Source organism: Phyllosticta citribraziliensis, assembly GCF_038025025.1.
Source record: "Phyllosticta citribraziliensis strain CPC 17464 chromosome Unknown J3D65scaffold_4, whole genome shotgun sequence".
Classification (NCBI taxonomy): domain Eukaryota; kingdom Fungi; phylum Ascomycota; class Dothideomycetes; order Botryosphaeriales; family Phyllostictaceae; genus Phyllosticta; species Phyllosticta citribraziliensis.
In genome coordinates, this window is record NW_027117341.1 from 92708 (window position 1) to 106649 (window position 13942).

The 13942-nt window shown below is 55.5% G+C and overlaps 5 protein-coding genes across 5 annotated transcripts; 4 read left to right on the top strand and 1 right to left on the bottom strand.

Annotated features, from left to right (window-relative positions):
* Nucleotides 1-413: 413 nt before the first annotated feature.
* Nucleotides 414-1776, top strand: J3D65DRAFT_274917 (uncharacterized protein). Its single transcript, XM_066795001.1, has 3 exons — nt 414-1138; nt 1208-1236; nt 1302-1776. The coding sequence occupies exons 1-3, from the start codon at nt 612-614 to the stop codon at nt 1694-1696; spliced, it is 951 nt and encodes a 316-aa protein (XP_066656562.1). The 5' UTR covers nt 414-611; the 3' UTR covers nt 1697-1776.
* Nucleotides 1777-4284: 2508 nt separating this feature from the next.
* On the bottom strand, nt 4285-6529 carry J3D65DRAFT_618121 (amino acid permease). The gene is made up of 5 exons (XM_066799622.1): nt 6108-6529; nt 5946-6057; nt 5772-5898; nt 4753-5725; nt 4285-4706 (listed from the first exon to the last, which is right to left on the bottom strand). The coding sequence occupies exons 1-5, from the start codon at nt 6280-6282 to the stop codon at nt 4471-4473; spliced, it is 1623 nt and encodes a 540-aa protein (XP_066656563.1). The 5' UTR covers nt 6283-6529; the 3' UTR covers nt 4285-4470.
* A 1232-nt stretch (nt 6530-7761) lies between these two features.
* On the top strand, nt 7762-9303 carry J3D65DRAFT_656932 (uncharacterized protein; the record flags this gene model as incomplete). Its single annotated transcript, XM_066802509.1, has 6 exons — nt 7762-8035; nt 8093-8313; nt 8366-8544; nt 8600-8625; nt 8684-8889; nt 8940-9303. Coding segments are annotated over 6 exons (1045 nt in total), but the record flags the coding sequence as incomplete, so codon positions are not given.
* A 148-nt stretch (nt 9304-9451) lies between these two features.
* Nucleotides 9452-10779, top strand: J3D65DRAFT_656933 (uncharacterized protein; the record flags this gene model as incomplete). The annotated part of the gene is made up of 6 exons (XM_066802510.1): nt 9452-9706; nt 9754-9974; nt 10031-10229; nt 10293-10440; nt 10504-10561; nt 10611-10779. 6 exons carry the CDS (start codon nt 9452-9454, stop codon nt 10723-10725), a joined length of 996 nt encoding a protein of 331 aa, XP_066656565.1. The 3' UTR covers nt 10726-10779.
* A 320-nt stretch (nt 10780-11099) lies between these two features.
* Nucleotides 11100-12757, top strand: J3D65DRAFT_675461 (uncharacterized protein). Its single transcript, XM_066803577.1, has 6 exons — nt 11100-11470; nt 11550-11773; nt 11822-11982; nt 12036-12061; nt 12114-12316; nt 12365-12757. The coding sequence occupies exons 1-6, from the start codon at nt 11219-11221 to the stop codon at nt 12522-12524; spliced, it is 1026 nt and encodes a 341-aa protein (XP_066656566.1). The 5' UTR covers nt 11100-11218; the 3' UTR covers nt 12525-12757.
* Nucleotides 12758-13942: the final 1185 nt, after the last annotated feature.

The window sequence follows — 13942 nt, forward strand, 5'->3', positions numbered from 1 at the left end:
CCCAACTTCTCTTCCCTCGCTCATCTCTCTCAACAGCTAGGACCCTCATTCACTACTCAGCATCATTCGCTAGCTGTCTTGGAAACTCCATTCAACTACACAATATCATTCAAAATGCAGAATACCTGGATTCCCCACCCTTCAGACGCCCCACCTGTACCCGTCCGGTCTGGAAAGGGCAGCAGGGACTCTCTGGAGCTCGCATGGCAGTATGAACTTCTTCCAACAGTGCAGGACTTTGCGTACCCGCCAGGTCTCAAGGCCACGAATCTTCTCCGAATGATCTGGAAACACTTTCGCATCGCCACATACGACTACAATACGTCAATCAAAACCTACTATGAGCCCGGCGGCGATAAGGATAATCATGTCAAGATCCTTATGGAGCAAATACGCCCCAAGAAGGTTCCTGGCCAGCCAATGTCACATCGCCACCCTCGCCAACATCCGAGGGCCGAATGGGACCGTCGAAACTGGTATGGCCTATCCTATGGCCAGGATATGAATGCCATTGCAGCTTTGACGGGGCCTGTAGCGCGGCTACTGGGTCGTGAGTCTACGTCAAGCCCCTGTCGAGAGAGCAATTGGTTACTGACGTCAACCCAACAGCAATGGGGTTCAAAGTCGAAGAAGTCTTGGTCCGCGTCAAAGATACCGCCATTCTCCATATGTACGGTTTCAGAGACCACATCAACCCGACACTTGCCAAAGATGTCCCCAACGACCCATTTCTCCTGGTCTTCAAGGCCACGTGGCTTGGTGACTGTACATTGACGCATGTGCTTGCGCCGACGGGGCCGCGTTTCGGTTGGAACTGGTTCGCCATGGCTTGGGACACCTTCATACAAAACTATGTGCAGGATGAACTGCGGGTGCGGCCGCTGGGAACCACGCGCCAGGTGCTCGACGACCAGGTTGTCTACGACTACCGAATTCCTAAACACGTGATGAAGGTGCCGAACCGCATGATCCGGCAACGGCAGCGCAGAGACGCACGAATAAACTTGAGAAGTCTGCTCAACAAATTTTGCGACCGCATGACACCGCAGCCCCTTTTGCGTATCGAATGCTATGATTCGTTTGGTGAAAGAATTGAGAGAAATATGAGAAAGTACTCGGGTGCTTGGGTTCAGAACTTGTGAGTCGAATCATTCAACGCTCTCCCCAGCACATCGTCTTTTGGAAACTGACCTCTTTCTCTCCGCAGACGTCTTGAACGCCGCGAGCGCATCAAGGGTCAGTCTTGTATCCTTGTGACGTCCCTTTGTCCGTTCTTCGCAACTAACATTGTGCATTTTCAGGGGCCGTCAAAACCCTAGTTCGCCAGCCCTGGCATTTCGAAAGAGCTTTCAAGTTCAGTGCGGAACCGCTCCCCGACTCTACCCCATGTGAAATTGCAGAAGAAAACAAAACGGATCGTATCGACAGTTCTGTGGGACACGCTGCGAACAATGGTCCCGCGGCACCCACCGGCCCTGCCGCGCCGCCTGTGCCTGAGGATGCCGCTGCTGGTTTACGAACACACCGGAAGCTCAAAATCAAGCAGAAGTTTGATTTGAATCTTTTCAAGAAAGGAAGGCCAAGCACGCGGGATTATCAGCTGCTTGACGGCGAAGGCCCAGCCGGACCCGAAGATCGACCTCTCTTGGATCCATCGCCTCAGCAAAACGAACAAGCTCAGGAACAGCAGGCCTAGCAAGCCCCGCACAACAATCAACCGGGCAATTTTCCAGGCTTCGATGCCTATGGCGTGACGGGCGGACTGCTCGATCTCGGACCGCAGCCTCCTCTTCCCAGTGCCGGAGTCCAAACTCCATACTGGCGCGTCCTCGAAGAGGGCGCCAACGCGGCGTTGCTACAGCGCCAACGCAACGCTGAAAGGGGCTTGGAGGCTTGGTATCGCCTCCACGCCGACGAGGGAGAGAGTCTGGACCTTGACCCCCGCTGGACCAAGTCGCCGCCGCCGCAGGCACCAGAGACCGCTCACAATCCCGCGCCTGCGAGCACAGCTGCCGCAAACGCACCCGACGGCGCCAGCGAGGAACCATCTCGCGAACCGGCAGACGAAGATCCAGACGCCATCACGCCCGCGCCGCCGCCCGTGCCGCCCAAGGACGACCCAGAAGACGGTCCGCCGCCGCAGCGCATGCTGTGGGCGGGTTCGGCCTACATCAATTGGGACAAGTATATCCGGCATTGGTACTTTTATGAGATTGATGACGAGTATCGCTTCCTGGCCGAGTCGGGCCGCGTTGGCCCGAATAGTGTCACTGTTCAGCGGGATTGGCTGAGGATGCCGGAGTTGGGTTTTCCTGCCGTCGCGGTGGGGGAGCCGGCGCCGGGGAGTGTGGGGGTGGGTGATGGGGAGGGGGGGTGGGGAGGGGGAGTAGGGTTTGGAGATTGAGGAAGAGAAAGGGGGAGGAAAGGAAGGATGGGGGCATTCACTTGTGGGACTTGTGGGAGTAATATGAGAGGGGAGGGGGGTAATGCGAATGCAGTGAATTACGGGTGGTTGATAGTGGATTGTGGATTATGCATTAGAGTATTAAGTATGTGGTCATGAGCGCCTGGCTCACTTACCTGCCCTTCCTTACCTTGCTTTTCTCTAGCTGTCGCTGTCGCTCTGCGTTGAAAATAGAGAACTTACCGTCGCTGCTTTACTTTGCTTACCTTCTTCTCTTCTGTTCTTCGAAACCCAGCTTACCTTGAGACCAACCCAGCCAAGTCACTTACCTCTCCCCCATTCACTCCCCTCTTCCCTCTCACTCATCAAAATTAATAAATTGCCGCCAAGTCAGCTGCTCCGCGTTCTGCGCCGCCGTCGCGTTCGTCTCGTCGGCCATCATCCGATCGATCTGATGTTGCGCCATCTGGCCCAGCGGCGCCACGCCATGTGCCGCCAGCAGCCGGTTCACGTCTGTCGACGCGTCGATTGTGGGGAGGGTGAGGGGGGGCTGTTGGAGAGCAATGCCGTTTGTGGCGCCTCCTGACGGAGCCGCCGGCGACGCGGTAGCACCCCTGGGCGCGGTAACACCTACAATGTTGAGCGGATTGCTGTCCAGGAAGTTGGGCGGCTGGCTGTGCGGGCGGAAGCCGGGCAGCGAAGGGTCGTAGAGGGCAGCGATGGCCTGCTGCACCTGTGCAGGAGAGGGGTAATCGTCGTCCCACTGCGCCTCCATGGCCGGGCGGCCGTGGTACGTCATGAAGTTAGAGTAGGCGGTGTTCTCCTGGAGGCGCTGGCCGGTGGTGCGCGAGACGTAGTGGCCGCAGCCGACCTGCTGGTCGACGAGGCGGCGCGTGCGGATCTCGTGCGCGACGGGGCCGGTGACGCCGTACGTGGCGGCGATGGCGGGCCAGCGCCCCGGCACGCTGCCCACCCAGTCACGCATGTGCTGCAGGAAGCGCTCGGCGTAGAAGGCGTACTGCGGCTCGGGCAGGCCGACGACGTGGGCGAGCGGGAGGCAGGTGGCCTCGAAGCCGGCGATGCCGTCGGCGAAGTCGCGGCGCAGCATCCAGCGGCCGTGGGTGAAGCGCTGCGGCAGCGAGGCCACGGCGCGGTGCGGGTCGTCGTGGAAGACGGGCGTGCCCTCGCTCGTGAAGTCGCACAGCCAGTCCTCGACGTAGTCGGTGAAGACCGAGTGCAGCGAGTGCTGCGCGCTGTCGACGCAGTAGCTGATGGATGCCACGCGGTTCTGCGAGTACCAGTCCCACGGCGCCGTCGGCGGGCTGTCGTGCCAGTTGTACTGCGGGCCCGTCAGGTCGACGGCGTACTGGGCGCCGCTGCCGGCGAGCGTCGCGCGCAGGATGTAGTGGGTGACGCGCTGGTCGTCGCCGAGCCAGCGCGCCCACAGCGCCTCGTTCTTGGGCTGGAAGTGCACCTCCTCGATGCGCGAGCAGTAGGGCCCGAGGATGGCGTTGATCATGGGCGCCATGACGATAGTCGAATCCATGCACTGGAAAATCATTAGCAGCGTGCGCTTGACCTGCTCCGGGTAATCGTTGAGCACGTACGGGGCCGCGTACGGCAGGTCGTAGATGGGCACGAAGTCGGCGGCCATGCGCGCGTCGAGGGGGTCCTTGGGGAAGTCGTGCGTTAGGACGACGTTGCCTTCGTCCAGGAAGGTGAACATCGTGTTCTGGTCGTAGAGACCTTCGCGGAAAATCATAAACGTCTCCTGGAGCAGCTTGCTGGCTCGCTGGAAGGACTGTTCGGTGGAGACGGAAGGGCCAAAAGCATTCTGGGGCATGGGTCCGGCCATGTTGTCGAATCACAGATTAGACTGAGGAAATGGAAGAAAAAGCGAATGAATGGAGAGATGGTGGTGTTTGCTGTCATCTCGAGAGCACCCATGTTGGTAGTTATGGCTGGAGAGTCGATTCTGTACAATGTAGTCAGTAGTTCAGACAATGCAAGATTCGGAGAAAAAGGTTGATTGTCTCTGGTACAATGGCGTTGTTCGAATGCTCCTTTCATCCAACAAAGACTGCCTTCAGGCGGTGCCACAATGGATGCTTCTTGACAAGCGGTTCATCCGAGTCATCAGTGTCTTCGCGACGGCCCGTCCAAATGTCAATGTCTGCAGCTCTTACGAATTCGGTCTTGTGCCAGAACTTCCAAAAGACGACGAAAAGCACAAAGATGGGAATGAGAATGTAGTTGATGACGAAATCCGAGGGACTGAAGGGGTTCAAAAAGGCCGTATACCCTGCGTCAAAGTCAGCAAGAGCTGTTGTTCATATTAACACACGCACCCTGGAAGAAGACGAGGAAGACGTTGGCAGCCAGACAGGCATAGGTCCCCCACGGATACCACAGGGCCTTGAAAGGCAGGTCGTCGGCGCTTTGTCCTTGGGCCTTGAGGGCTTGGCGCAGGCGAATGTGGACGACTTCAATGGTAGCCCAGACAATGAACGTCGCCACTCCCGAAAGGGTGATGAGAGCCTCAAAGACGACACCTGCACCGGACCCTTGTGAAAGAAAGGATATGCAAGCCGCCAGGTTCGTAAATAGCAAAGCTGCCCACGGCACTCCTTTTTTGTTCGTCTTGCCAAGAAATAGGGGAGCCATGCCAGAGCGAGCCATGTGCGTGATAGTCCTGGAGGCGACGTAGAGCGACGAGTTGCCGGCTGAGATGACGGAGACGACAATCAATGCGTTGATTAGGTGAGCAGCCGGTGCGATTTGGGCATCTTCCAGGGCAATGGTAAGGGGTGATGCGGCAGTCTTGGAGCTTCCAGACAATAAGCGCTTGTCGGTGTAAGGAATTAGCATGCCGATGAAGAACATCATGCCAATGTAAAAGATGAGGATGCGCCAAAAGACCTGGTTGATGGCGCGTGGGACCGCTCTTCGAGGGTTGGCAGACTCGCCAGCCGTGATGCCGACCATTTCCGTCCCGGCAAAGAGGGTACCAGCAATGACAAAGGTTTTGGCGACGCCATTGATAGAATCAGCAAAAGCGCCCGGGTCGTGCCAGTACTTGAAGCCGATTTTCTGAGGACCGATGCCGCCCGCCGAAATCGCAATGGCGAGAATGAAGAAGACGGTCAAAGAAATGACTTTGACCAAAGACAGCCAAAACTCAACTTCACCATAGGCGAGTACACCCAGCATGCTCAGCGAGACGAAGATGACCCAGAAGATCAGTATCCAAGCCCACTGCGGCACCGTGTCGGTCCAGTACATGACGACCAGCGAGATGGAGTTGTACTCGTTGGCAAGGACCTGGCCGTGTCAGCAGCGAGCATGTTACGAGGAGCATTCGACTTGCAGTAACCCACAAATACCAGTACGCCCAACCCAGGGCAAAAGCCAAAGATTCGTCGACAAATCGAGCCGCATAGTCGGTAAATGATCCGGTCACGGGGATTAGGGTCGCCAATTCACCAAGAGATTGCCTGAGTGGGTTCAGCAGCGACCCCAGACAAAGAGCAAGGGTGCCCACATGACGAAAAACACAATGATGCCCACCAGGGAGAAGCTGATGAGCACGCCGGCAGGGCCAGCGAGGTGGAGAGCATTGCCAGAGCCAACCAAGAGTCCGGGTCCGATGATGCCTCGTAAAGTCAGCGCGGGGTCGATTTTGAGCGCTCGGAATGCATCGCACCTCCAATGGTGATCATCTGCAGGTGGCGAGACTTGAGCTTGCGATGCAGAGGCGCAAAGTCACCCTGCTGGTGGTCGTCGACCTGGGCATGTTCGGTCTCCGTGCCGTCCTTGAAGAGCCTCGGATCGGCCATGTCTCGAGAGTTGAGGAGTTGGTAAGCTGGGCCGCCGTCCATTATTTTTCTGCAGCGGCAATTCCAGAAAAGGCTAAGTGACCTGTTGCGGCATGGTTGCAGCTCGTCAAAGCGGTCGGCGATAACGCGATGCGCGCTAACGCCCACTGTGCGTTTGTCGATCCAGGCGTGGTGGACATGGGCATGGGTGCCATATCAGGGACGCAAGGGAGGCGAGGGAGGCGAGGGATTGCATCGCGTTGTTTTGGAGTGTTTTCGACAAAGGGTGAGGATGAGGATCCCATCGTTCGACCTGATGTTTGAAGCTGTGTCGTGACAGCGGCGCGGTCTAGTTGGTCCAGTGGCTGTGGTGGCTGTGGTGGCTGTGGTGGCTGTGGTGGCTGTGGTGGCTCGGCCCCGGCCCGCGCCTGCTAGCCGCCCTCGTCCACCGCCTCGCTCAACCTCACCTCCTGTTGACCAGACATCCATCGTGAAGACTCGCAATGCAGGAATTTCTTCATCAAGACCCATCTACTTCCATCGAATTAATATTTCCGACTTGAAGCGTTTGCTGGACGCGAAACGGGCAAACCTGTCGAATCTTGGAGAATATGCTGGCAAACGGCACGATTCGCAATATTGCTACGAAAACGGACCTCTCTGTCCGGCAGCGCCCAAGAAAACATGTCAGAGACACAGTTGAAACGTTTTTTTTTTTTTTTTTTTGTTTTTTTTTTTGCGTTGGTACCAGTAGAGGCCCACATTGCGGGCCGTCGCCTCGCCGCAGAACGTTGCGGCACTTCTGCTGTCTGTTGCTGCGCAAGCGAAGCACATGCATAATGCACTCGTTGCTGCTTTGCTTTCCAGTAGTTGACGCTTTGTAGGACCAAGCTGTGGAAACGAATGCTCCCATGGAAACGTCAAACACGTCCATCATGCCTATATTCGCGTCCCGGCGGCCCTGAAAGGGAACCTCGTGCCATCTTCTCTCACCGGATTCCATGCACGCCTCCTCTACCTATGTGACTGAATCTCAGATATTCTGCCCTGTGTTTGTATTGTGGATGTCTAGCGAATGCAGTCATGGATGGCACACAGCGAGCGGTCCGAGTTATCGGTTAGGTTGTGGGATTTTGTTGCCTACCCGACTTTTTCTACCTTTTCTACCTCCTTCTCCATCCCTCCTCCTCTTCCTCTTCCATCTCTCCATACCTTCAACTCTTCAACTACTCACACGTCCTCTGCCATCTCCAACTCACATCTTGCAGCGAGTCTTTCCCCTCCTGCCTGACCCCGGCTGCTTCACGCACCAGCAGCCCTCAAACAGCGTTCGAGGGTTCGAGGCCTGTTCTGGTCACAGACTCACCTACACGAGGAACATCCTTGTGCTGTCTTGCGTCACTCTCCATACATCGAAGAAGCGGTTGCGGAACCACACCCTCCAGAAGCAGTCGGCAACTCACTTTGAGCAGCCTCTTCAGATCACAGAGAGCAGTCGGCCTTGCGAACACCGCGACAAGAAGGAACTCTCAAGCATTTAGCGATGCTTTTCCTTCTACTTGCGTTGGCCGTCTTAGTCATGGCGTCGCCGGCTTGCCCTCGCCGAAAGCTGGCGTGCGGAGCCACGTCCACTTCAAAGGAAGCTCTCGACTCAATTCACTACGTCATGGAATTGGAAAAGATTGTCAACAAATCTTCGTCTCAAGGAACCGTTGATGCCACGAACCCGTTCCCGCTATGGAATATCTTCGATCCCCGGCCGCAGATTCCTGTCTTCATCCACGTGCTTGATGATTACGAAGATCTCTTCATCAGCGTAAGCAAACCCCATACGCCATGATCTTGCCACCGGAGACGTGCTAAACTTGTCCAGCAAAACATGATCCTTGACCAGTTTCAAATCTTGAAGACTTTCTACCAGCCTTTCGGAATCGACTTTCATCTCCAGGATGTTTTCTTCTACGACCAACCTGAATGGGCATCCGGACAAGACAATTGGGAAATGAAAGCTCAACTGAGACTCGGGGGTTATGATACCTTGAACATTTACCTCGTCGAAGGGATCATCTCTAATGACGGCCAACTGCTTGGAGGGTTTGTGTCATTGACGGGTTCTGATAGACGGCGAACGGCTGACTTTCCCCAGGTTTGCTTCAAATCCGAGCTACCTAAACCTTTTCCGCGACCATCCTTGGTGGTATGACGAAGCGTTCCTGCCCGATGGAGTTGAGCTGGCCGTGGATGCGCTTCCATACAACGTGTTCGGCTCAAACCCCCTTTGTCAGGAGGGCAAAGTCCTGGTCCATGAGGTCGGACATTGGCTTGGTAATTTCTTCCACTATTTCGTCGCTGTGCTCATCCATGTTAACCAAATTCGCAGGTCTGCTCCACATTTTTCACAAGGGCGTCAGTCAATTCCCCACGAGCTTCCCTTGTACCATCTGCTGACTGCTCCTCGAAACAGTGCGATCCCGATCTCGAATCTGGCGGAGATTACGTTTTCGACACACCACCAGCAGCGGACGCGATGCGCCAATGCTTTGCTCCCGGCACTGCCATTCGCACATGCCAGGGCCCCATCTTCCCGGACAACCTGATCACCAACATCATGGACGACATGCCTGATTCGTGCCGCACTGACTTCACCGATGGTCAAGTTAACCGCATGTTGTGAGTCTGCTCTCGTATGCTGCTCCTTGAATCAAGCTGACTGCGAAAAGCATGACCTTCCACGCGATGCGCGAGGGCATGCCCCCAGCGAACGCCGACCTGCCACCAATTCGGGACGAGACAGAGGTGCAGACGGTGGCTCCGAATCTTCCACGGATACCTCCGCCGGAGGTTAGTCCGTTTAGATGAGTCTAGGTTGGTTTATGGATCTTGAAGGAATTGGGCTTGACGGCGGAGTAAAGGATCGGGATCGGACAGGATTGGATGTGTCCCGGTGGATGGCTGCCCTCCTCATCGACAGAGAAGAAAAATTTGATTGATTTCCACCAGCACCGTGGTCGGTGGCAGGTTGTCAGCGGCGGGCGCACAGACAACATGAAGGAAGGCGTTGTTGTCGGAGCTGCCAAACTTGCCCCCAAGTCGCGTGGCCAAGCGCTTGCACCTTCTGCCTCTTCCTCCCACTCAACCTCGATTCACCACCTTCAATATTCTTCAAACGCTCACACAGTCTCTCGCCATACTCTTCAACCTCTACTCTCTCTTCCCTTCGGAATTCTACAACATGCTGTCATTTCCACTCATCCTCGCCTTGCTCTCTCCGGTTTTCTGTGCGATGATCTGGTGCGGCGCGACGGAGATGACTGAAGCGGCTCTGGACACGACATACCGCGTCGCGATGCTGCAGGAGGCCATGAACGCGACCAAGTCTCCAGGCGTAGGCGTCGAGCAAGCCGTGTCCTCCGCCGCCCTCAACGAGCGCCTCGACTGCTTGGTCTTCTTCCACATGCTTGACGATTATTCAGAGGAGGGAATTTACGTGAGGGACCAGTGGCTTCTTCCAACTGCATCTGCTGATGAACGTAGCAATCGACGATCCTGGACCAGTTCAACATTCTCAAGACTGCCTACGCGCCAGTTGGCTTTGACTTCCACCTCGGCGGCATCTACTACTACGACCAGCCAGATTGGGCGGACGGTAATGATTATGCGGACATGACGAAGAAACTGCGTCTCGGTGGTTACGACGTCTTGAACATCTACATCAAGCGGGTTGTGGACTCTCGCGCGACTGGCAAGATCGCAGGGTAGGTGCTAGCTATTCATCCAGGTCTTGCTTTGCAAAACAGCTCACCTTTCATAGCTACTCGAAGTATCCGAACGGCCGCCGGGGCGCGTGGGACGACCTCATGTTCTACGAGGACGGTGTCTTGATTGCTACCTTTGCCCTGCCAACCAAAGACTACCCTGGAGACATCGGCGAGCCAAATTACAACTGGGGCATTGTGGCCGTACATGAAGTCGGCCACTGGCTCGGATTGTGGCACATCTTCGAGGACGGGGTAACTCATTCACCATCTCCCTTCCCAAATCCCGGCTCCCCCTAACAATCTTTGTGAATGCAGTGCGATCCGGACTTGAAATGGGGCGGCGACAGAATCGCGGACACTCCGCCACAAGAATATTACCACGGAGAGTGTCATCCCGAAGGCTCCAAAATCGACACCTGCCCTGGCTACGGCTTTGAGCCTAGCCTTCTCGATAATATCATGGGTAACTACTTGTCCCACCACCCTTTCAATGTCTCGCTCTGTTTCTAATCATCGATGTCTCCAGACTATATGCCGGATGAATGCAGGAATTCCTTTACACCTCTCCAGATGCAGAGGATGTGGTACGTTTCCTTCCAGATTTCGACAAACGATATCTCATTGCAGGCACAGGTGGATTTTCAGGTCGGTTCGCAAAGGCGTAGCTCCAGAGGGCATGCCGCCGGACGCTTTTACGCCCAGGGTTCCAACGGTGGCGCCGAATCTTCCCGTCTCTCCTGATTTCTGATCTACGAGTAAGAGCTGCTTTTCGGCATTGGGGTGTACAATACATTTGCCTGGTAGAATGGCTGGCTTGCCTCACACTTGGCCAGATGGACTTGGATACATGTAGGTATAAAAGATTTCTTTTTGGTTCAACTTGTTCAGATCATGAGAAAGAGGCGCAAGCGTTCGTACGGCAGCAGCACTCACTCGCGCCTCCCTCCAGTGGCCTCGCTTATTCCCACGTGAGCGCACGTGCGTCGGGTGGTATATGATCTGGTAGTATATCTACGCCCGCTCTTCGACGTCTACATCTCTTCCTCTCCATCCTCCTACAACCTCACGACCTCTTCCACGTCGACGATTCCTCCACGCCATCTTCGCACAACCGCACGACCGCTTCCACCTCGACGTCGGCTGCACTCTGTCGACTCCCACCTTCACTACATCGACCTCTCCCACTCACTCCCCCCCTGCACTCCTCCAGCTTCGACCAACTTCGATCCACAGTCTTCACAATGCAGTCTCTCATGATCTTCATCGCCGCCTTCTTGGCGTGGGCACCTCTCACTATGCAAACCAGGTTTTGTGGAACGACCTATCCGTCAAAGGAGGCCCTTGACGCGATCTACGTCTCTGCCTTACTTGAAGAAGCCATTCAGCCTGCAGATGGCGTTTCTGATGGTCCTGATGAGGCTCTCTGGACGGATCGGCCCGCAGTATCCGTATATTTCCACGTCGTGGACGACTTTTCCGAGTTTCAGATCACAGTGAGCGGCCTTGATATCCTCCTCCCCGCCACGCCCATCTTCTACAGCTGGACTATATGCAAGTTCTAACGATTGACAGGACTCTCATTTCTGGGATCAGTTTTTAATTCTCCGGGATTTCTATACCACGGTTGGCATCGACCTGGAATTGAAACAAATCTTGTTCTACAACTATCGGGACTGGTCCACAGGCCGCCTTGATCAGACGAGGATGATAAAACATCTGCGAATTGGCGCTTTCTATACTCTCAACGTCTTCTTCGTCGAGAACATATGGGATGGCGGCGACGATGACACACTTGGGTATGATCATGTCAAGTTCCATCTGACTCACAAGCTGACTGGTGACAGCTTGACCCCGCTCCCGCAACCCGACGCTCAATGGGGATCAGATGCTCTTCTAGGCGATGGCGTCATGCTGTCAATAGAAACGCTCCCCGGTGACTCTCGTGCTTCTGATGAGGCATACAACATGGGGAGGTCACTCTTGCACGAAGTAGGGCATTGGTTCGGTATGTTTCTCTTCCGAGACCCAGCGAAACGCGATGGACTGACTAGATTCTAGGGCTGATGCACATTTTCCACGACGGGGTAAGTTCTGCCGTGCTCAAAATCTTCAGCGCCGCTTCTAACCAGCTTGCAGTGCGATCCTGACTTCGAGTTCGGAGGCGACAAGGTCCTGGACACCCCGCCCCAGCCAAGCTCTTCCGAAGACTGTTTCGACGAGGGTACCACGAGGCAAACCTGTCCGGACGGCTTCCCCCGGAGCATGACTGGCAACCTCATGGATTATCAGGACGACATTTGCACGTACGGGTTCACTCCTGGCCAGATCAAGCGCATGCAGTAAGTCAACCTCGTCCGGGAATCTGAAGCTGGCTGACGATTTGTCAGTTCGACATGGATTTTGCATCGGGTGGGCAGGCCCTTTGGTACTGAGAATATGCCTGCGGACCCGTTTGCTCCCAAGGGCAACCCTGCCCGGATCTTGCCTCCGGTCTTCCCTGAGCTTCCCTTTCCTCCGCAGAGGCGTCACGCCAACATCACGACCTAGCAGGCAAAGGTGATGGAGCCTCTCTGGGTATTGAAGGCGTTCATTGGGTTGGAGAAAGTGATGAGGGGGCGAGACTGCTCGTCACACTGGTCGAGCTCAGTCTCCTTCGTCCGGACTCCATGTCCGACAACAACAAGTTTCTGAGCAGCTTTGGCCGTGGAAAGGGTCCTTATTGAGAGTTCGGGCACTGGATTTCGGGTTTGGATCAAGAATGGAGATTCGATAGATAGCACAAAAATGTGTATAGAGGTTGCTCGAGGCCAGCCTTTTTTCTTCTGCTTGACTTGGACATTTTTTACTGTATCGCCAGGTTGTGAGTTAACACTGCAAAGTGTTAACATTGCCGTTAAGCGAATTATGCCGCTGGGCGGCTGGCGGAGGCGCTGGTAGATGAATAATGAATGCTCTGCTGTTCAACAAAGCACCAGCCGCAACTTCTTTCAAAGAAGCCACAGCGTAAACAACCTCGCCCTCTCCCCCAAGCCAGTGAGTGGCAACCTGCCCACCAACAGCTCTGACCTGCGCAATCTGCGCATCACAAGTCGTGAAAGCTAACCAAAGACTCGACTCAAGGCCGCCTGATCTTCGCTGGTCACAAAGAAGCAGTCGCAACATCTCCTCCAGACTCCCCCTCCGAAACTTTGCAGATAAGTGTCAGTAATCATCCCAATACGGTTTCTTGCTTCCCTGACGCTTCCCAGCCAGCCATCACGATGGCCAGCGCAAACGACATGGCACACATGCACGCGCAGATGCGCGCGTTCGTCGCCATCATCGACAGCGCCAAAGCCGCGTCCTCCTCCTCCCCGCCCAAACTCGCCCTCAGCCACCTCACCTCCATGCAACTCGCCGACCTGCAGGCTCTCCCCGCCGGCGCCCAGCTGCAGGCGTTCATGAACGCGGAGCAGGACTACGGGGAGGCGAAGCGAGGAATCGAGCGCCTGCTGCAGAAGCCGCTGGAGCCGCAGACGACGTCCCTCTCTTCAAATATACGGAGCTTTGTCTCTGGCATGCGCTGCCCCCAAGGGTGTGCATCTGTCAAGCCTCATGGTTTGTCTGATCCGCGTGATCATTTGGCTGCGCGTCGAGGATCTGTACTTGTACCTCTGCTTCCGCGTGGAAGGGGGCGTGAAGTCTTTCTATCGCCACATGGGTATTGAGTGATTGGACATGCTGGCTCGCCCCATCAGCCAGCAGCACAGGGGCATGAAGCAGAGACTGTTCAATCGACACCTTCCCAAGCCATGAATACCTCCTGATTCAAGTCTCTGCTTCGCACAAACCTAATGCTCCACAACCGCACAGTCAAGTAAAAGGATAAACGCGTCCAGGCTTCATCTAACCCCCGCAAATGACCACTCGCAGTGATGCTCCTCTGCCACATCCTAAGTCGAAAACCTTGCCCTTCATGCTGGAGT